Below are 22375 nucleotides of genomic sequence, written 5' to 3'. Positions count from 1 at the left end.
CACAAAACTGAGTACTCTGAGTAATACTAGCCATGTGAAATTCTCCACTTTTCCTTGTTTTCTGCCTAGCTTAAGGGGAGTATGAGGGCACATCAAATATTTTCTTTTCCTTTCACAAGAAGAAGCCATTCTTTACCTGTTGAACCATTTTTATACCCAAGGAACCACTCTCAGCTCTTTTCTAAGCTAGCCTGAAATCAGTCAATACTAACATCATGACTTCCACAGGATTATATTACAATATGATTAAGATTCCACAGGTGGAACTAAAAGAAATAAATTAATTAAATTTAATTTTAATTTAAAACATTTCTCCCTAGGAAACAGGTAAAACAAGAAATAAAAGTGTTGAGTGCTACCACCTGGAACAGAGACCACCCACCCCAAACTTGGTCAATGGATGACCACCAATCAAGACACTTAAGAAAAGAAGAGCTGTGGTCACATGAACTCACAGGGAGGAGGATCTCTGGCTAAAAGTTTCAGTGTTTCAGGAGAGTGCAGCTGCTTTGAGATGACAGATGCCCCCAAGAGGCATATGTGCTCTATTTTGTGACACTGAGTCAGTTACTAAGCCTGTATGTCAATATCAGCACCATGAGGAAGAGGAGCCTCTGAAAAATGCACCCCAATTCATTATAGTCACCAGAGTGTGTACTCTGTGCAGCCATAAGGCTAACCAAAAATAAAGCAAGCATTTATTAACAAATACCCACATCATTCATTCAGTCCACAAACATTACTGAGTGGCTAAGAGAGTCCAGGCACAGGAAATGCTAAAATGAATGAAATCTCAACACAAAGAACTGACAATGGACACTTTTAAGAAAACCAGAAAATCCCCTTGACTCGGAATTATCTGCTCTCCCCGCTGGCCTGAGGCTGGAGCCTAGGTCCCTCCCTTTGGTGTTAGTACTGCCATGTCCAGGCCCCTCCTTCAAAGAGCAAACACCCAGGACAGGGACCCCATCAAGTTCACATCCTCAGCTTCAACGTGTTCATCAGTTTATCAGATTGATCTTTCCTGTGCCAGGAAAACCTTGACTGGGATATCATGAGGCGGGGGAGATTTTTCTTTTAAAAAAAAAATGAAGGGGGAAGTTAGATAGGGAAAGTGGTAGGAACCAGGGAGACCACAACTCTTAACATAATATTCAAGGGTCACAAACAATGTTGACGTGCTGAATCTACCTGAGACAAACTTGCATCAGACATCATGGGCTTCTGTTTCTTAGTTTGCCTTTTCCTAGACATCAGGCTGCCTTTTCCTAGACATCAGACTGAGTGGAATTTCCTTCTGCAGCTCCGATATGTACAGATGATTGTATCACACTGGTCTCAAATACAAGTTAACAGCAAAACAGCAATTTTTCTCTAGCTAGCCTGTAATTACAAATGTACACATTTATCAACTGGGCAAACTTTACAACTAGCTGGTGTCCCTTCAACACTGCAGAACGGGATTAAAAGGAGACAGAATAAAGATCCCAGCCTTCACAAGCACAGCCTGCAGCAGAAGGCAGGACTCAGGCAAAATACCCATGACAGAAAACGGCCACGGTCAGCAGGATAATGCCATTGATGTTCACTATCGTCCTCCACAAAGGCTTCTCCGAGGTGTCTGTCATCTTCAGCTTCATGGCTGCCTCCTCTTCCTTTGTCATTTTGGGACCCTTCTGCTGGTCCAGACCACAAAACAGGTCATAGGCCCGCCTGAAGCATCCTTTTTTCTCCTCAGGAACTTCTGTTTCAAGGGCAAAGCATAAAAGGATTGTTGGATACAGAAGCAGGAGGCACCAGAAAAGGTTTCCAGGGGAGATGCCATTCCATGAAACATCTGCCATTTTGCAGACATTTCCCAGTTTTCTTGTTTGCAAGAATGAAAATGGTACAAATTTATGTTTGTATAAACATAATTATAAGATGATGTTAATAGATGGATTCTACATCCTTATGATCAGCTTGCCTACGTTTTATCTCTGTTGGGCCCAATGTAAATACATTTTAATTTAGAACAGTCAGAATCAAACAGGAAATAATAGTTTATGAGAGAGAAATGTTAACAATTGGCTGGGGACTGTGACATATGAAGAACATGGAAAACTCACCTCCCAAACACAGAAACTCATGTCTGTTTGCTACATCACTGAAAAGCAATGAGATTGGCATGACTCAGGAGTGCACTGGCTACACCTGGAAACTCCAAGGCTTCACAACAGATCCAGCCATGTGATAAGGATTGGTCTGAATAGTCCCTGATACAAGGCAGCAGTGATCAACACTTCCAGGGCTTAAGATCTGATACTGCTGTGTCGAACCATTCAACTGACCTTGCCATTCAAAGTGGATGCCCACCAAGGGAACTAATTCTGTCTCCTGAGCCCAGGTGTGGCATTAGAGGTAGGCAGACCTGGGTTAGAATCTCAGGTTTGTGACTCACTAGATACAAAATCAAGCCCACTGTGTTTTCAGCACCATGGTCAGGGACCACTGCTCTCCACTCTCCCAGTTCTAAGAATCACAGACTTACTGAATTGGAAAGAACCTCAGTGGTCAAGCACATACATGTGTCAGAACTGGAACCAAAACCCAGCTTTATGGCCTTCTTTTTTTTTGCTTTTTTGAATTTTATTTTATTTATTTTTTTATACAGCAGGTTCTTATTAGTTATCCATTTTATACATATTAGTGTATATATGTCAATCCACTTTATGGCCTTCTTAATTCACCTCTCATATTCAAGTATACGTAAAGTTGGATAAATAACACCTTCTTCATTAATAAGATTTCCTGAGAGACTGCCCAGTGTGTAGTAGGGGTTAGGAAGTGTTAGTCCCCTTCCATTCCCTCTCTTTTCTCTCACACACATAAAAAAGATAGACAAACCTCCTTGTACCCCTCCATTTCAGTAAACTCTACCAAAATAGGAGAATGGGGAGGGATTAGCAAGGAGTTGGGCTCACTAACCAGCCCAAGTGAGAAATGCCTGGTTATCTGGGTCAATAAAAAGTTGGGTGGCCTTGAGAAAGTCTTTATGTCTCATTTTCCTCATCTGTAAAATTGGAAGACTTACACTTGCATTATATGCCTTATAAGTATGATGCAGTGCTAAAATGTATCACTAGACTAAAGTATTCATAATTAAAATGTTATGATCATATCAATATCAGTCATGATGACAATGGCGCTGGTGGTGATGATATGGGGATGATGATGATGCAGCTGCAAGTTTCCTCATGCTGCCATTTCTCAGAGAATGTTGAGGGTCACACCTATTGCCTGCAAAAGCCCTCAAGAGATCTTCATTTTTTGAACTTTAATAGGGCAGAGTGTTCAGTCTGATTTCACCATGAGTTCAAGAAACAACAGAATTCAAGTGCTGCCAGGAACCTCAGAAGTCACTAAGCCAGTTCTCTAGTCAGTGTAGGAGTCTCCTCTATGGCATCCCTGTTAGATGCATACTTGCTGCCCACCCCTTTCCAGACAAACACAGTTAGAAAACTCTTCCTTAAGTATCAGTAATGATGGTGATAACTATAGCCAATTCTTATAGTGGAGGATTATGCTTATAGTGGAGGATTATGCTATGAAGTGTAGCCTATCATTTAGAATACTTTTGTGAGGAACTTGACCTTTAGAAAAATGGAATCTCTTGCCCAGGGTAGTAAGTAGAGAATTCAGGATTCAACCTCAGTTCTCCCCAAATCCAAATACCACACAGTTTCTGCACTATCCTGCCTCCATACTTCAAGTTAAATTGGAAGAGTTCTTTCCACCCATCTGTCTTAAGCCTTCCCTGTGGTGCAGAGCTAATCTCTTCTTCCACATTAAAACATGCAAAATATGCCTCATCCATGTTCCTTTCAAATCTGATATTCTCACTCAATGTGGAGACATTTTGAGGGGTGGGAGAAGTAGGGGGCATGTTCACACCTGCCTGGCCCAAGGAAGAAGGAAGGGGCAGCCTTTTTCAATACCATGGCCAGCTGCCTATGGCTCTAGGTTCCTTCCAGCACTTGCAGGGTTACATTTCAGAACTGAGAGGTCTTTAGAGATCTCAGAGCAGACTACATCAGAGCTGGGACCATAGGCAAAGCCTCTCCCTTCCTGGGCCTCAATATCCATGTCTGTAAAATGAGGTGATAAGACCAAACAATCTCTGGGGCCCTTTCCAGAGCTAGTTCTATGAGTTTCCTGATGGCCAGATTCAGACCTTGTTGTGCAGCATCCATGCTCCCCTTCAGATGGAGTGATGAGACCTCCAGCCCAGTACCAGGTAAAACACATATGACCTTGTGCTACCACACTTCTGCGCACTGCACATCACCACAACCACCTTCCATGTGTGCACCCCTCCCATCTAGGGAGGAAAAGCTGCAACACAGAAGTTGAGGAAAGCATTGCTCCATGATCAGGATAAGTCTCTTGGCATTGCCTAAGCATTATCTTACTGGACTTCCAGGGAAATTTGATTTTTTAAATATGATGTGGTAAGCCGGTAAGACACAAGACCCTACGAGCCTCTATCCCATCCCCCTGATATCACTAGAACTGACCATAGCTTTGATTCCAACTTCTTTCAGCTCACAGGCTATGTCGGAAGAGTCCTGAGCCTTCCCTTGTCCCTAGCCAAGCCCCAAACCAAGTCAGGGTGGCATGTATCTCACCCACGCTTACTCACTGAGCACTAAAAACCAGGGACTGAAGAGCTGGGATGATTTGGTATCCCCTTCCTCCCCTTGACCAGACCTTGAGTAAACTACTCAAAACCCACTTATCCATCTCACCCCACACCCCACTCCTCACTCCCCTCTAGTAGAAAGATCTGAGCTTTGATGAGGCACTTAGTGAAGGCTTCAGTAAGGTGGTCTTGCTGTTGGAGGAGTAACTCTTTAGGGCTTAGGAATAGGCTCTGAGCCACAAATCACCTGTTTCAATGGTCTCCTCTGAGGTTTCTTGAATGTCCTCCTCTTCTGCATCCAGGTCAATACGCTCCTCTTTGCTGTTACGCAGGCTCCAGCACAGGCGGTAGAGCTGTGGAGAAAGCAGAACAGGTTAGCAGAAAGATCCAAACAGTGTCTTGGGCCAAGAAGTTGAGAGAACAAAGAGATGTATATCAAGAAAGGAAAAGGAATGTGGCTCTCAATACCATAAAGAACACAGATAACAGCTCCCATCCACAGCACTATCTCTAAATATGCTGGAAATGTGGATATAAATCTTACACACGTGCACACCAGCCCCTATGCTATGTGCATATTCAGAGGCTATGAGACTGCCTTGAACATAGAAATGTTTTGAATGAATGATCTCTTGTTACATATGATAAGTGAATTTGTTCCATTTAGCACCTGTGCTGGGAAACAAGGCTAGACACCCATTTATCTAGACCAGCAGTGTAAGATCAGGTTTTCTGTACTATATTATGGGGGGAGAATTGTAGACTCATAAGCCATTTAGAACAGGGAACAGCTGGAGGTGCAGTTTCTATTGACATAAAACCAGAAACTACTTTACTTCAAGAGGAAGCATGGAATTAAATGTGTTTGGGGCTACAATACTTTCAAAAACTGAGACATCAAGAAGCAATTAATACAACATAAAGTGAGCCTGTGACAGATTTGGCCACTAACCATGATGGCGGTTCTGCTGCTATAAAAGCAATATTTGTTTGATATTAAGGTTGGTCACAGTTTTGAAAATTTGGCAGTGAGACTGAAGGTCTCTCAGGGATTCCGTAAGCCCTGTATTTGTCCACGCACCAGAAAGGGATAAACAAAACCCTTTCTCTTTCTCTACAGACAAATGCGATCTTGGGTTAACTCTCTAGCTCTGTTCCTTGGAAAACTGAAAAGGATAGAATGTCACCTGTGCTGGGTTATCAGACTATATTGCTTATGGTAAAAATGACCCATAATTGGTAATCTTCATCTGCATTGGGAGGGCTGCGAACATACCCTAAACCAAGGGTGACATCTAGAGTTAAAGAAGAGTACTTGCGATTTTTAAAGTCTTGAATCAATTAGACTTTGATACTATTTGAAATTTCTTAAATTCTATGGGCAACTGTTTGGAGGCTTAATTGGGAACAAATAAAGGGCAAATCATACTTCAGATTTCCCTCAACGTGGTGATTTTTATAACCAGGTATGTCCCTTGCTGGGACCCCTGGAAGCTATGACCAGGAGATTGTTACAAGAAATATGTGTTGCTATCTGGGGCATAAGCATCCAAGCCAGGGTGACCCCTGTGCCTGCCCATGTGATCTCATTCCCTTGTACCGAGCTGTCACTTGGGGAGCAGGATCCAGAGAATAGCCTCTGGAGTGAAATGAGGTCTGCTGTGAGGACTCCTGCTGAAGACACACTCTTAACACTGCTCTACTGGGAAACCATGTTTTCTGTCCTGTATCCTTCTACATGACACCAAAAGCAAGGATGGCCTATTTTAGTCATGTGAGTTGGTGATGTCTGATTGAGCCAAAGGCAACCAAGATGGGTGTTGCAGCATGAACATGAAACCAGGGCAGGACAGGTCTCCCAGATGGATACTCACATGCACATCTGGAATGGGCTTGGTGAAGAGGGAGACAGCCAGGATGATGATGAGAGAAATGACAAAGAGGATGATGGCAAAGTACAAGTAGTGTACACCACAGATAATTGTGGGACAGTTGCTGGGCTCCATGCAGCTCCCAGTTCCATAGGCAAACTCAGCAATCATACGGGACACCCCAATCACAAATCCAATGATCAGTCCCCAAAAGGCTCCCTGTGAAAGAAAAACCAGGGTTAAGAAACACTGTATACAGAAAACAGCTGCACATTCACTGTGGGGACAGAGGCAAAAGAATAACAGTGAGAGAAATGAGAGCTCCAGGCTATCTAAAACGGAAACAGTGGAGTTCAGAATACGGCTAGGAATGTTACATCAGGCCTTCAGTGGTTGCGTTTACCACGTTTCAGTAATGTGATTTTACGTAAGTCATAAAACAAGGATTCACAAGATAATGGAGTAAAGTGTCTAATAACTGGTTAGAATAGCAACCTAAGGCCTTAATTCCCTTTAACTTTAAAAATAATTTGAATTTCTCTACCTGCAGCTACTTTTACCATCAGCCTCCAGATTTAGGCACATTCAGATGTACAGCAATTACTTGTGAAGTAATTTGTATTCCTTGAAGACATGGAAAAAGAAATTGGGTCTTTTGGGGACAGAGGAGAAAGGAATTTTCCATCACCCCCTTTTATAGATCCAAAGTCACTGTTTTTAATTTGAGAACATAAAATTATACTGTGTGTTTTTACATTAAATTTTGGGTTTACATATTAGAATTATGGAAAGCCCTTAAGAGACTAGTAACATTGGGGGACAATTTTTCAGGTTTTTAAAAAAACCCTTTCTTTCCTCCCTCCCTCCCTCTCTTCCTTCCTCCCTCCTTTCCTTCCTTCTTTCCTTCCTTTCAGTCAGTTCTCACCTAGAGGACAAGGTCTGAGTCTACAGGTCATATTTTAAGAGGACCAATGACAAAGCAGAGTGAGCACATAGAAGGGTGGCCAAAAGAAGGCTTCGTGATTTTGTCAAGTGTTGGTCTGAACAGCTCCTTTGCTAGCCATCTGTACCCCGACACTGTATATTACAGGTGTGCTAAATTACCAGCTATTCTTTAAACGTGTCATGTATGTTCATGTCTTGTCTCTTTGCACAGGTCATTCTCTCTACCTAGGAGGGCACAGGTTCATCCCTTCCTGGGAACCTTGCCCTAGCTGGAAGGTCTCCTCTCCTTCTGCCTAGACAGAACTGGGTGGGTGCATCCTCCTTGCTGTGGCTGCAGCACTGTGGACACACCTCCACACCAGCACCGACCACACTGCCATGTAATCATGCATTCGCTCCTGTCTCCCCATCGGAACTGGGAGCTTGCTCAGAGAAGGAACCAGGATTCATTCCCTGCGTGTTGCTAATGCCTAGCCCTATGCTGGCATCTGGAAGTGTCTGCTGGATGAATAAATGAATAAGGAAGAAGAAAAAGAGGTCCCGTTTGTCCCTCATACACTTTTTCAGTAAAAAATTTATTTCTTAATTTTAGTTTGTGTGAATAGTATTGATAAAACTCGCTTAGGTTTTCCTTTTCTTTTGGCAATTAGTCTGCTCTTATTCCTTTAGTCTCTATTCTCAAGAGGCTCTTGAAAAATCTGGGGGACTTCCTTGGCAGTCCAGTGGGTGGGAATCCACGCTCCCAATGCAGGGGGACTGGGTTCGATCCCTAGTGGGGGAACTAGATCCCACATGCATGCCGCAATTACAAGTTTGCGTGCCGCAACGAGGATCCCGCGTGCTGCAACTAAAACGCAGCAACAGCTTAAATAAATTAATTAATTAAAAGTAAAAAAAAAAAAAAAAAGTTAGTGTAGCTTAAAATTTATTAAAAAGAAAAAAAGAAAAATCTGGGATCCTTTGAAATTTTCCTCAAGACTTGGTCACCCCTCAGCAAACAGAGTGCGAGATGAGTCCTGAGAATCACTTTGCAGTCTCTGTGTGCTACTCTCCAGAGACTCTGGGCCAGGGCTTCTCACCCTCAGCACTGTGACATTTGGGCTGGATAATTTTTTGTGGGGGGAAGTGGGGTAGGAGGGTGTCTTGTGCATTGTAGAATGTTGGTCTCTACCCACTAGATACCAGTAACATTCTCCAAATCATAACAATCAAAAGTGTTCCCAAATGGGAATTCCCTGGCCATGCAGTGGTTAGGATTCCGTGCTCTCACTGCAGAGGGCCCTAGTTTGATCCCTGATCAGGGAACTTTAAAAATCCCACAAGCTGCACGGCGTGGCCAAGAAAAAAAATGTTCCAAAATAATGAAATAAGGGCTTCCCTGGTAGCCCAGTGGTTAAGAATCTGCCTGTCAATGCAGGGGACACGTGTTCAAGCCCTGGTCCGGGAAGATCCCACATGCCGCAGAGCAACTAAACCCGTGCGCCACAACTACTGAGCCTGCACTCTAAAGCCTGCGAGCCACAACTACTGAGCCTGCGAGCCACAACTACTGAAGCCCGCGTGCCTAGAGCCCATGCTCTGCAACAAGAGAAGCCACCACAATGAGAAACCTGTGCACCGCAACAAAGAGTAGCCCCCACTCGCCGCAACTAGAGAAAACCCACATGCAGCAATGAAGACCCAACACAGCCAAAAATAAATTAAATAAATAATTTTTTAAAAAAAATAATGAAATAAGAGAATGTTGCATTTATGATGTGAAAATTAGTCATCTCATTTCCTAATTAAAGAGATGAATTTAGTGCACCATTAAAAGAAATGTTCCCAATACAGTAGTTATTGGGTGTTTACATACCCAAAAAGCACTCCCTTTAATAACTTGGAATACTTCTGAAGTTAGTTGAAGAGTGGTTATAAATAACTGCCAAATAAAGGAGAACAATGCTAACAAAATGTGTTTATTCCTTTCAGAGTGTCATAGACATGGACATAAAGATATATAGCTATATCTCCTACCAAGGAAATCAAAATAGTAGGATAAACTGAACCTTTCCTTAAGGAATTTTGAAATGTAGGTAATAATCTGGATTTGGGGTATCAAAGCAATTTCTGTTTGACCAAAATTTTAAAATATGAAATATAATTTTAAAATGTTCACAGATACGAAAAAAAAATGTTCCAAGACATCACCAAATATCCCCTGGGAAAGGGAAAAATTACCCCCAGTTGAGAACCATGACAATCTATTCCAATTCTTAGCCTTACTTTTGTTTTTAATATTTATTTATTTGGCTGTGCTGGGTCTTAGTTGCGGCACGCGGGATCTAGTTCACTGACCAGGGGTCGAACCTGGGCCCCCTGCATTGGGAGCTTGGAGTCTTAACCGCTGGACCACCAGGGAAGTCCCTAGCCTTACTTTTTGAAAGCTCTGGTCCATTGCTGAACTGAGTCTGCTTGTGGCCCACTGCAATACCCAGTTGGGCTTCTAGCCACACTTTCCTTACCTGAATTTTAGAAATCTCCCAGTGAACCAGTTTCTGTCAATCCCTATTGAAACGTATTCCAAGATGTGTGCCAATTTCCCTAACTTTCCAAGATCACTTGCAGGTTTAATTCTGATCTCTCAAGGCCACTTATCCATGCACCCAGTTTTGTGTTCCCAGCAAATCTGGACTATGTTCCTAATGGCAAATGACAAAGGAAGAGAGACGCGTGTTGTGATTCACACACCTCAACTCTGGGTCACTGCAGTGAAGTGTTTCCCTGATATATATCTGTCTCTGTCCTATTGAGAGAAAGGGGTTGTCTAACCAAAAATACATCATTGTTTATATTGTTTCAGACAGTCAGCTACATAGTCAACACCCCTACCCCTTCCCAATCCTTCCCAGGCATAGAGATGGTTGGATACAGAGACACTGAGCAACATCCCAGTCAGAAGCCTTATCCAAAGGCATTCTTTTCGTGGTGCTTCAAAATCTGCAACGTTGCCCCACTGATGGCCCAAATTCTTCAGCCTGGCTTTCAAAGGGACTGTGCCTAGTCTAACCTTAACCTGCCTTTCCAGCTGAGTCTTCCATTATCCACACACACAAACTCTCTCAACAGGTGAGATTCCTGACACTCCCTCATCCCTATCCTGCTTGAGTATCACTACTTAGTCCTTCACTGGGCCCTGAAAAGTGCTGGCTGGAAAATCTAGCTCACTGCCGAACCAAGGAGGTAGCCTGTGCTAGAACTTCCTCTGGAGCTGCTCACCCAGGGGCTACAAACTTCCCAGGGAGTGCCATGCAGTTGGGTCAAAATCACCAGGAGTGGATGGAAAACATACATCATTAGTTGGGAATTAATTTGGAACATGCAGCAAAGAGAAGAGGGAAGTCCGAGAGTATGTGAACCCAGGAGAGTCCCATGGTCCCTGGAGGCTTTTCCATATAAACCCTCAGCAGCACATTCATTCCTGCTTAAGATCTCTGGGAAATAGAATCCCTCCCAGAGAATATACAAATCCAGATGGGAATTTCTGTTCCAGAATGATTTTTCTAGACATGTATGATACCTACCTGCTCATTGACTCTCTTGCAGAAAATAGCAAGCAGGAAGACAGCTGCAATGGGTGGTCCCAAGTAACTGGTGATGGACTGGATGTAATCAAAGAGCTGCCCACTTTGTGCTGACTGCACAATGGGGACCCAGGCAATGCTGATGCCAATCAGCACCAGCATGAACAACCTGAAATCAAAGCCCCCACAATAGCGTGTCAATAAATGCCTCCACATGAATAAATATATATCACTGTGTGTATATATATATATATATATATATATATGTGTGTGTGTGTGTGTGTGTGTATAACTAGCAAATATAGATGTACACATAAAAATAGATAGATAGATATAAAGTTTTATATGACCACAGCAAAGAAAAATAATTAGCAAATTCGCTGAGACTCTTTTCTTCTGTATTCTGCTTCTTCAGGAAAATCTTCTTCACCTGTAAGTAAAATGCACTTGATTTTCAATAGTAAAGTAGACCCAGTAACCACCAGGAGAGAATCCCACTTTGAGAGGCAGTGGAGTATAGGAACAGAGTATGGACCTTGGAGCCAGCTCTCCTTTTTTTTCCTTTGGCCACGCCACGTGGCTTGCAGATCTTAGTTCCCCAACCAGGGATTGAACCTGCGCCCTTGGCAGCGAGAGCACAGAGTCCTAACCACTGGACCACTAGGGAATTCTCTAGCTTTCCTCCTTTTGAGTTTCACTTCAAGTCCTGAACAGATTGGAGGGTTCCTTATAACCTCTGGATTTAAATAGAAGGAAGGCTGTGATTCTCTTATCTCTCCTACCTGAATTTAAGGCAAGAGTCTTAAGCTAACCTTTGTGGGGCAGTGTTTTCACTCACATATTTCTCCCTCTAAAATGCCCTTCCCACTGCCTCCCATTTACCCAACCCTTATCCACCATTTTGAATGCTGCTCCCCCAGGAGCCTTCCTCAGCTACTGCATGGTGCACTCATCTATCCCTTCTCTGAGCCCTTGATTGCTCTTACAGGTGCCACAGCAAAGTTTGGAATTGTTTCATGTAACTGTAAGTTCATCTAGGACAGGGACAAACCCCTGGGCAGCAGTCATTGGATGCACAAAAAATATATGAGCCCCAACATAATCTCAGGCCAAGAGGTCCAGCCCTGAGCAAAGCAACAAAATGGTTTTCTTCCCATGTTGCATCTTGAGCCTTATAAATAGCAGAAAAACACCAGTAAACTTCTTTCTAAGGAAAACCCAGTCAGGGTAACCGTGCTGCTTCCGGTGAAGCAGAGTGGTGGACTCTGGCCCAGTGGTCAGACCTCCCCTGAGTGCCAGGTGTCTCATCTCCTGAAAGTGGCCTGCCATTTTCCTTTCCTTCCTTTGCCCTAATCTTGCTCATGAGATTTATGAGGTGGCAGCATTCCCTGGGAACCTTTCCCTTGACAGACATCCCAGGGACTTTTTCCACCTCCCCTGAGGAGGTTGGCCTGCCTTAGCCCCATGGAGAGACACAGCAGAGCTTCTGCTAATCCTCTATCCAGAGCATCTGCTCCATGATAATCGGGATAATGGGCACACCTGACCCATGGATTGATGCTTACTGCATTCAGTATCCTGTTGTGCCCATTACAAGCGTGCACATAGCCTGGTATTTTAGACTTTACAAAGCATGTTCACAAGCATAATATCACCAAATCCTCACTATGGTCCTGAAAAATGTTACAGCAAAGGGTCAAGGTACTGGAGGCACCTGGGTCTAAAAGAAGTCCAGTGAGGAGAGCTGCAGTGTGGAGGGCTGAGAAAGAAAGCGTGGGACAGCATAAAGGGCCTTGGACAAGGACTCAGTTGGCCATGGGTTCCAGTCCTGTCTCTGCTTCCTGATTTGGGCAGGACAAGCCTCATCTTGTTTATTGATAAACTGAGGTTAGATTAAATGATCTCTGATGTCATTTCCTGCTTCAGAAGGACATTGTTTGATGCTCTCTAATTTAAAGTTAAATGCCACTGAAAGCAAATATAACTTGCCACAGAGGTTACTCCCATTCTACCCAGCATGTACCAATCTTCCCCAGCTTGAGGGAAACTCTCTGATCATTCAAGCTTTCTATGGTGCATGACAGGGGGAGCTGAACTTACCTTCCTGCAATCATGAGCTCTTTCTCAGATGCTCTCTTCCGGATCTTGGTGTAGATGTCCATAGTGAAGAGGGTGCTGGCGCTGTTGAAGATGGAGGTCAGGGAGCTCATGAGAGAGGCCAACATGACTGACAGCATCAGGCCTCGAAGTCCTGAAAGAAAAGGAGGTTCTGAGTGGTACATGGAGAACCTCAGCTCTTTTGTGCTTGGAAAGTGTGAAGACTTAGAAAGTTTTTTGCCTTCTTACACCACACCATATTCTCTGATTATCTCTCCAGAAAGATTAGAACTTTAAGGAATGGACTGTAGCTTAAAAATACATTGTAAGCCCACAGCAGTCAACAAAGAGCTAGGGACAAAATACACATGAGGTAAATGCTTTGCTGTTGGGTGATTGATGGTGGTGGCGGTGATGGTGGTGGTGGTGATGGTGGTGTGTGTGTGTGTGTGTGTGTGTGTGTGTACGTGTTTCCATCTGAGCAGACTTTTACAAGGTCTCTCACTCAAAAGATTAATGATAATGAAGAAATAGTTAAACTAGGATTCAAAAGACAAGGTTTCAAGAAAGTGAAAAGACAGCCCATAGAATGGGAGAAAATATTTGCATATATCTAATAAGGGTCTATTATACAGAATATATAAAAAATTCCTACAACTCTATAATAAAAAGACAAACAACCTAATTTAAAATGGGCAAAGGACCTACACAGACACTCTTCCAAAGAAGATAAAGTGGCTAATAATCACATGAAAAGTTGTTAAGCATCAAGGAAATTCAAATCAAAATCACAATAAAATACTTCTTTGCACCCCCTGGAGGGGCTATAATTTTTAAAAAGACAGATAATAACAAGCATGGGTAATGATGTGGAGAAATAGGAACCCTCATACATTGCTGGCAGTAATGTAAAATGGTACCACCACTGTGGTAAATATTTACTCAAATAGTTAAACATAGAGTTAACATATGACCCATCAATTCCACTCTTAGGCATCTACCCAAGAGAAATAAAAACATAGGTTTGTACAAAAACCTGTACATGGGTGTTCATAACAGTATTATTTATAATAGCCAAAAAGTAGAAACAACACAGGGTCCATCAACTGATAAATGGATAAACAAAATGTGGTATATCCATCCAGTGGAATATCACTTTTAAAAAAGGAATGAAATACTAGTACATGCCTACAACATGGATGAACCTTGAAAACATTATGCTAAGTGAAAGAAGCCAGACACAAAAGGACAAATATTGTACATGATTCCATTTATATGAAATGTCCAGACTAAGCAAATCCATAGAAACAAAAAGTGGATTCGTGGTTGCCTAGAGCTGTGGGGTGGCTAGGATGAAACATAGAGTGATTGCTAACGGGTACAAGATTTCTTTGGGGCATGACGAAAATTGTCTAAAATTGACTGTGGTGATAGTTTCACATCTCTGTGAAATACTAACCAAGGAGAGCACGAGGTTGTCCCTACTGAGGCTAGGAGGCCAGGCCATGCTGAGGGCCCACTATTGAGAGTACAATCCCAGAAGTAAAGGTAACCTTAGGGGTCACCTAGGCCTACCACCCATCTGACACACAAATCCTTTCCACAACTTTTCTTCTGCCTAAACCCTGCAGCAACAGGAGCCTGCTCCCTCTTGGACAGTCCTAACTAGGCAGATATCTGCCTGTTGATAGCCTCAGCCACCCACCAGAAGCGGTATTACTCTTCATCCACTTTTCCATCTTTCACATATTCAAAGACAACTCATATTCTCTTGAACTCTCTCTTCTCCAAGCTAAACATCTTCAGTTTCTTGTACTATCCCTGTATAATAGAACTTGACATATATCTCTACTAAACTTCAGCTGGTTAGCTTTGAGTCAGCATTCCTGCTTCTTGAGATCTTTTTGGAACATGGTTCTGTCACCTTCTAGGTATTGTATCTGTAAATAATTTTATAGCTGTGTTTTCATCTACAGCCTCACAAGAAGAAAAATAAAGGTTGCCTATTCTGATTATTTTGTCATTTGTTGGGACATTTTTTTTAATGGTCCCACTTGAGTGTCTATCATGTAGACTACAGACTATTGGAGCTATAGTAGGAGTTATAAAGACCATCTCATCCAACTATCTCATTTTTCAATTAATAAAACAAAGATCCATTTCAAGGAGTCAGTAGGTAAGGCTTCAAGTCTTAGTTCTGCCATTCGCTCGGAGTTACTTTACCAGTTAATTGCTCAGCTGCGATAGAGTTTTCTTCCCTCTGTATGATACTCTTCTCAGACTCACGTTCATTTATTCACACAACAAATATTTGTTTAACATAATTTTAGAGCAGTCCAGGCAACAAGTAACGGTATATCAGAGTAGAGTGATGGCGATAACAAGAGAAGGAGGTAGATGAATATAAGAGATACTTAGGAGGTAAAATGGACAGAATTTGGTGATGGATTGGTGGGGGAATATTTACTGACTGGGTGAAGGAGGCTGAATCTGCAAATGAGACAAAAAGGAACAGCTGGAAAGGATGGGGGCAGGGGGCGGGGGGGGAAGACAAACAGAAGAGGATAGTGTTATGGAATCCAAGAGAAGGGAATAACTCAAAAAAGATGAGTGATCAATAATGCTGAATGCTACTGAGGGACCAATGGAAAATATCTATTTGATCTAGCATGGAGAGGTCATTGGGGAATCTGGTGTTTACAGAAGCCAGATTCCAGCCAAACGGGAGGAACGACAATGGTACATGCAAAAGCAGCATTTTGGTGTCCTATGTGCCACACAGCTTTCTGTCATGCACAATCCACTCTAGCACAGTATGCAGAGCTACAGTCCTCACCCAGGATCTGCCAGTCTAAGGAAATAGCATAAGCACGCCACAGAGGCCAGAATCCCAGCCAGAACTCTAAAAGAGCCATGATTCTTGTTAATTGCAACCTTAATTAATAAGCAACCCAGCTCAGTGGAATAGTTAACTATTACTCCCATTTTTATAGAAGTTGAATGCAAAGGGTTTGCCCAAGGTCATCTATCCAGTCTGTGGTTTAAAAAAAAAAAATCCAAATTCCTAAATTCTAGTCTTCAGCTGAGTTAACCATGCCAGACGCTGAGTTACTGTGTGGCCTTGGAAAAGTCACTTTCTCTCTGTAGGCCTCAATTTCCCCAACTGTAAAATGAACAGGTTTGACTAGATGGTCTCCATGTTTCCTTTCAGTAATAAAATTTTATGTTTATTCTAAATTTTCCTGATCAATACCTTTGAATTTTTTGTCTCCTGGGACCCCTAACCTAATGAGATTTCCATCCCTTAAGCCAGAATTAGATTTTTCTTCAACATGAAGATGAACAGTAACCATACAGGTCTACCCCAAAACTAACTATTCTGGACTCTAAGTATTCACTTTCTTAGGACACCACATTCTGTATAATGAGAAACCCCCTTGTATCCAATCTACCTACTGCCTTGAACTTCCTCATTCTAGAGCTAAAATTGCTCTTTGCCTTTCTCTCCATGTTTTTCTTTGGAACAGCCTGGAAGTCAATTCATTCTCCAGGTAAAACTCCATTTAGTTCAAGCCTCATGTTAATGTCTGTTGGAGAGCATCGAAAGACTTTCTAGATGAGCATGAAAAAGTCGTGTTTTTCCCTAACATGTTTTCAGATCATCTCCTTTCCATGCCTGACTGATGGACAAGTGCCAGGACTCATGGAGCCCAACCAAGCCAGATGTCTCCTCCCTACTAAGGCAAGACCTGCTCAAAAACTGAGGATGCCCGGAATGAGGCTTTCCCTACTAGCACCCCAGGCTCAGAAACGGCTTTGCCCCAGAAGGCCCACAGACCGCTATGTAGATAGAGCCCAAGCCCAATCAGCCTCCCAAGAAAGACCCTGCCAACGGGGACAACTCTCACCATTGGGCATGAGCTCCACCACCAAGGTCGGGTAGGCCATGTTGGTACAGCCAACCTTGGTGCCGCAATATTTCTCACACTCCGAGGGCACAGTGCAGGCAATTTTTTCTGAGGAGAGATGAAGAGTCATGTCAGCAAGCAGACATCCGGGAACTATTTCCAAGATTCACCTTCTTAAGACAGGGCTTCAAATAGGACGTTCCTGCCCATGGCCCTCACATGGTTCCACAAAGAGCACAGCTCCCACTAAGCCCTTCCATGCCATCCCCCTGCCCTGCTGGTCCTGACCATTCCCAAGCTCTGCCTGGGGAGGAAAGACAGTTCCTAGGCAGATGAGGGAGAAGCAAAGAAATGCTTACGTAGGAAAGGAGAGGGCATGGTCCTCAGACTTTAGCTAGCTACTCTGCTCAGCAGTGACTGTGTTCTTGTTTCTCCTGAAGATCACAGTGACTTGCTGTTCCTAATTTTGAGGTTTGTTTTCAACAGCTCTTGCAAGTAGGGTTGAACATCTAGACAACTAAGGGAATTCCCCAGCGGGAGGAATGTGGGGTAGAACTTCCCAGATGTGGAAAATCTGGGCTAGAAATAGAAAGGCAGTAACCTGGGAGGGGAAGGGGACATGACCTAGAGACTTGGAGGAAGTTCTAAAAACTTCTATAGAATTCAGATCTACACGCATTTATTAGGTACCTACTACAGGTAGGTCATTTAGTGCTGCCCCATATAGTACCAAATCATCACAGCACCACCTCAAATATTTGTCTGTGTGTTATATCCATTATACTTTAAAATCTTCAGTTAGATATATTTTTCTCGTGACAGGTGAGCCAGTATAGGAGGGTGAAAGCACTATTAGGAGCATGTAGCCAACGGCAACAAGTGGCCCCAGACTGTCTTGTCTTCATTTTGGAAGGTGCTCATCAAACTTTCACTCTGTGGTGCTCTCTTTTTGCCATTATTTTATATTCCAGGAAACAGTTTGGACCTATGATGGCTGACCGAAAAACACACGCAAACGGAAGTGTAGGAGAGGCCACAAACAGGCCAAGGAAGAATCTAACACCCTGGATAGCAAAGTGCAAGGCTCGGGGCCGCTTCACAGAAATGGTCCAGGAAACAGGGCAGCAAGCAGTTAGAGACTGGCTGCGGTCCTTTGACATTAAGGGCATCATACACACTACTATAGCCTGGGGGTTGGGGAGAAGACAGAGCAAAAAATAAGTAAATATTAGCTAGAAGAAGCTATAGTTGGAGGCACATCATGACTTCAGAGAATTTGCAAAAGGGGAAAAATAATTGCCAATGTAAAGAACCAGGGAACACAACTCCACACATTCTGCGGCCTCAAGTTGCTCACTGTCTGGGGCAGGGGGATACAATAATGCTTGGTAATCATGGCAAGAAAAGAAGAGGGCAGAAAAAAAGAAACAGGGATCTACAGGACTTTAGAAGTGACTTGGAGCCAGGAAAATGGAAGAGAGAGGCCAGCAAGTCCAGCAGAAGGCATCACCTGTGTACAGGATGCGGCTGATCATCCCTGGCATCACCATGAGGAACATGGGCAGCAGCTTCAGGTACCCACACATGATGCAGCCAGCCTTCACGTGTGACATGTTTTTGGCCGAGAGGCACCGCTGCACAATGACCTGCCCGGGAAAGCCCAGTGAGGGAGGGGTGTAGGCAAGAGACCCCACAACAGGCTCTAACCACCCCAGCTTCCCCCACCATCCCGGGTCTTTGGCCTGGCACTCTGATGTCACCGAGGCTCAGCAGCCCTCAGACCACGTGAGCCCTGCCCTACCTTTCCCAGCCCCACAAGCCACAGGCAGACCGGAGTCTCTGTAGCACCCTGGGGAAGACCCTCTCCTCCCAACACATCCAGCATGGGTACCTGATCTGTGCACCAGTACCACAGGGCGAGGATGGACAACCCAAAGATGAGCCCAGGCCATGGCAGGTCTCCCTTGAGAGGATCTCGGAAGATGTGGAAGGAGTCAGCCCTTGGGGTGTAGCATTCTTTCTTGATGGTGGTGTTTCCATCAGAAATCACAGTTGGAATGGCATTCATGTATTTCGTCATGAAGGCATCATACCCTCCCACTTCGTGAAAAGCTGGAAACAGTGGTAACATAAGTCAACATCATGAAACTCTCAACTCTTCATAGCAGTTTCTTCCTGTGGATGCCTGAGAAACCCACAGCCAGAGCCCTCACTGTGGGGTCTTGGGCAAGTCATTGTCCCATTCTGGGCTTCAGCTTTCTCATCCATAGAATGGGATTATTAACCCTGCCCAGCCCCCTCAGGGGGCTACTGTGAGGGTCCAAAGCAACAACCTGTGAAAGTACTCCAACCATAAACTTCTTTACAAAGGGAAAGTATTTGAATTATTAAAAGAAAGACCTTGCTTTTGAACCAGATTCAAAGACTCTGTTTTTCCCCTCACCCCCTGCTATCAGCAGTGGCCTTTGGGATTCTGGACACAGACACAGATTAGGCCCCCAGTCCCAGCAGTGTGGTGGGATGGGAAAGAATGGGTGAGGAAGTCTGGAGCCCTGCCACCTCTTGGCTGTGGGAATAAGGCATTCCAGACCCTGTGCTGCAGAATAAGGCATTCCTTTCCCCTGCTCCAGACCCCTGAGGACCACCGGGGAAAATCAAATGGAAGCTCTTGGAAAACATTGCATAGAGAGAGGATAAGAAGCTTCAGAGGACACACAGAGAGCATAGGCCCCCTTAAAAATAAAATGGCATTTTATGTCCTCCCATAACAAGTACCTCTATTTGTAGGGTTTCCAGTCTTGTCCTTAGGATTTCATAGACAAATAAAATTTCAAAACTGAGAGGACGGGGATTACAGAGTGGCTGATTTTTTTTTTAACATCTTTTTTGGAGTATAATTGCTTTACAATGTTTTGTTAGTTTCTGCATATAACAAAGTGAATCAGCTATATGTATACATATATCCCCATATCCCCTCCCTCTTGAGCCTCCCTCCCACCCTCTTCATCTCACCCCTCTATGTGGTCACAAAGCACCCAGCTGATCTCCCTGTGCTATGCAGCTGCTTCCCACTAGCTATCTATTTTACATTTGGTAGTGTATATATGTCCATGCCACTCTCTTACTTCGTACCAGCTTCCCCTACCCCCACCCCCACAGTCTTCTCAAGTTCATTCTCTACATCGGCGTCTTTATTCCTGTCCTGCCCCTAGGTTCATCAGAGCCTTTTTTTTTTATTCCATATATATGTGTTAGCATACAGTATTTGTTTTTCTCTTTCTGACTTACTTTGTGGCTGATTTTTTAAATTTTACCAAATCAGGAAATAAATAAGAAAGTGGTCATTCATAAAAGAAAGGACATTTAACATCAAAATGTAGATGACATAATCTGAGATTTAAGATGCAACATTTAAATATATTTAGCCTAATAGATATTTAGCCTTATCCTTTTTAAGTCCAGTTTCTCTGTGGAGAGAAGACCTCTCGTGACATCAGCGGCCCACACTGGGGCCCACTGGCCCAGACTGTCTAGAGAGGGCAGCAAGGAATCCAGGTATTGTCTGGGCCGGGCCCAGCCTGAAACCTCCAGGGCTAGGGAAAGTGTCCCTTGCACACCCACAGTGACTGCCAATCTAGGCCAGTCTACTCCCCTGGGGAGAGCAGAGCATACCCAGCTCACTGTCTAGGACAGCAGCAGACAGGGAGGCTGGAGTCGTTTTTTCTCCCTGGGCCTCTACCTCTGCCCCCCGACCTCCTCAGCCTGCCCCAGCCCCACTTACCAAACCCAGTCAGGATAAAAGACCCCACCAGCATGATCACCGTCTGCAAGGTGTCCGTGTAAATCACAGCCGCCAGGCCCCCTGAGCAAGCAAAGGAGACAAGGCATCTAACCTCAGGTAGGAGGGCAACCTGTCAGCCCACCTCTTTTCCCCACCCTCACCGCCACCCGCACTCCTCTCCCTCTGCACACCTTCTGCACCCCTCAGTCTGCCTTCCTTTCCTTCCCTCCCTTGTCCTGTTACAGAGGTCTGCCACCCAGCATGTTCCAGTATCTCCACTTTTCACAGAAATGCTGGAAGGGCCTTGGGGAGAGAATGTTTCTCCCTATTTGAGGACGGAGAGCTTGATGTGACCGCTTTAAGCCAGGAAATGGCTATGGTGAGAAGCATCTGCGCAAACAAAGGCAGGGAAGAGCAAAGAGCTGACATCTCTACAAGATGTCTGGGGACATAACCAAACCAGTCCACTCTCTCTTCTCTCAGGCCATCTGAGTAACTTCTTATCCCCAGCACCATGGGGCTCCAGCTGGGCAGCAAGCTCCGTCGCTGGCCCTGGCTCCCCTAACTGGGCAGAGCAACCTCTGCAAAGGTGCCCCATGGTCACTAGTGCCGCCGGCTTCTCCGGTCACCTCTGGAGCCTTCCTCTAAGGTCTCTGTGTGCCACTCCCTCCCTTCCTCCCTACAGTGCCTCCCAGTCCCTGTCACATCAAATCCAAGGCCTCTGTCTGGCTTCCAAGGCCCCCCCACTGTGACCCCACTTGAACTATCAGGTCTTGGCATCGTCTACACCCCCCACCCTCAGCTACCTCCCATTGATGCCCCTCCTCCAGCTGAACTCATCTGCTTGCTCACCCTGCCCCGGCACTGCCACTCCCATTCCTGACTCCATTCCCTTGCTCACACCTCTCCCCGAGCCTGGCACTCCCTCCCTGCTTCTCCCGACTCAGCCAAGTTCTCTCCACAACCTGCAAAGCCAAACCCTGTCCCACCTCCTGTAAGAAGCTGTCCTGACTGTTCCCACCAGCACTGGATTTTTCTGGGGCCACCTACAACTGTTTCCTCGAACTGTTTCCTGGGTGGATCTCTTCCTTGAGAGGAGAAGCCACGTCTTCACAAGTGCCTAACCCCAAGCTGGGCTTGGGCTGAGTCATTCGAGGGGACTCACCTGTGATTGTGTAAAGGGCAGTGATTACCAGTAAGATAAAGATGGCCAGGTACAGATTCAGGCCCAAGGCCAGGTTGATGAATATGGCCCCAGAGAAGATGTCTGCCTGGAAGGAGAGAAGAGGTGGGGCTGGGGAGAGAGGGGCCACTGGCTGCAGGGTGCACGGGGCCTGGCTGAGGCACGTCAGCGGCAGGGACGAGGGAGGAGAACTTGGAGGGGTTAGCAGAAGCCAACTCCCAAGTAGTGCCGATGCCTGTGATTTCCGAGGCTCCACGTTGGCCCACACCCCTTTGCCCTTTGGCTGAACTCCCACAATTAGAGGTTCATATTTTTATCCCCAGTTGAGAATATGAAAGACAAGTAG

At 44.6% G+C, this 22375-nt stretch overlaps 1 protein-coding gene across 3 annotated transcripts in view; it reads right to left on the bottom strand.

Annotated features, from left to right (window-relative positions):
* Positions 1-748: 748 nt before the first annotated feature.
* The window catches only part of SLC5A1 (solute carrier family 5 member 1), a 52681-nt gene continuing 31054 nt past the window's right edge, over positions 749-22375 (bottom strand). The window contains exons 6-15 of one of the 3 annotated variants that reach the window (XM_060029455.1): positions 22012-22117; positions 20847-20927; positions 18957-19177; positions 18576-18711; positions 17066-17173; positions 13161-13311; positions 11061-11229; positions 6556-6771; positions 4929-5034; positions 749-1744 (exon numbers count right to left, since the gene is read on the bottom strand). In XM_060029455.1, the coding sequence (XP_059885438.1) occupies positions 1527-1744; positions 4929-5034; positions 6556-6771; positions 11061-11229; positions 13161-13311; positions 17066-17173; positions 18576-18711; positions 18957-19177; positions 20847-20927; positions 22012-22117 (1512 nt within the window). In that variant the 3' untranslated portion in view covers positions 749-1526. Of the gene's footprint in view, positions 1754-4928; positions 5035-6555; positions 6772-11060; positions 11230-13160; positions 13312-17065; positions 17174-18575; positions 18712-18956; positions 19178-20846; positions 20928-22011; positions 22118-22375 lie in introns of all 3 variants that reach the window. The other 2 variants (XM_060029454.1, XM_060029457.1) reach the window with 2 other exon arrangements.

The sequence above is a fragment of the Delphinus delphis genome, chromosome 13 (genome assembly GCF_949987515.2).
Source record: "Delphinus delphis chromosome 13, mDelDel1.2, whole genome shotgun sequence".
NCBI lineage: Eukaryota > Metazoa > Chordata > Mammalia > Artiodactyla > Delphinidae > Delphinus > Delphinus delphis.
This window is presented reverse-complemented; position numbering and strand designations above follow the sequence as displayed.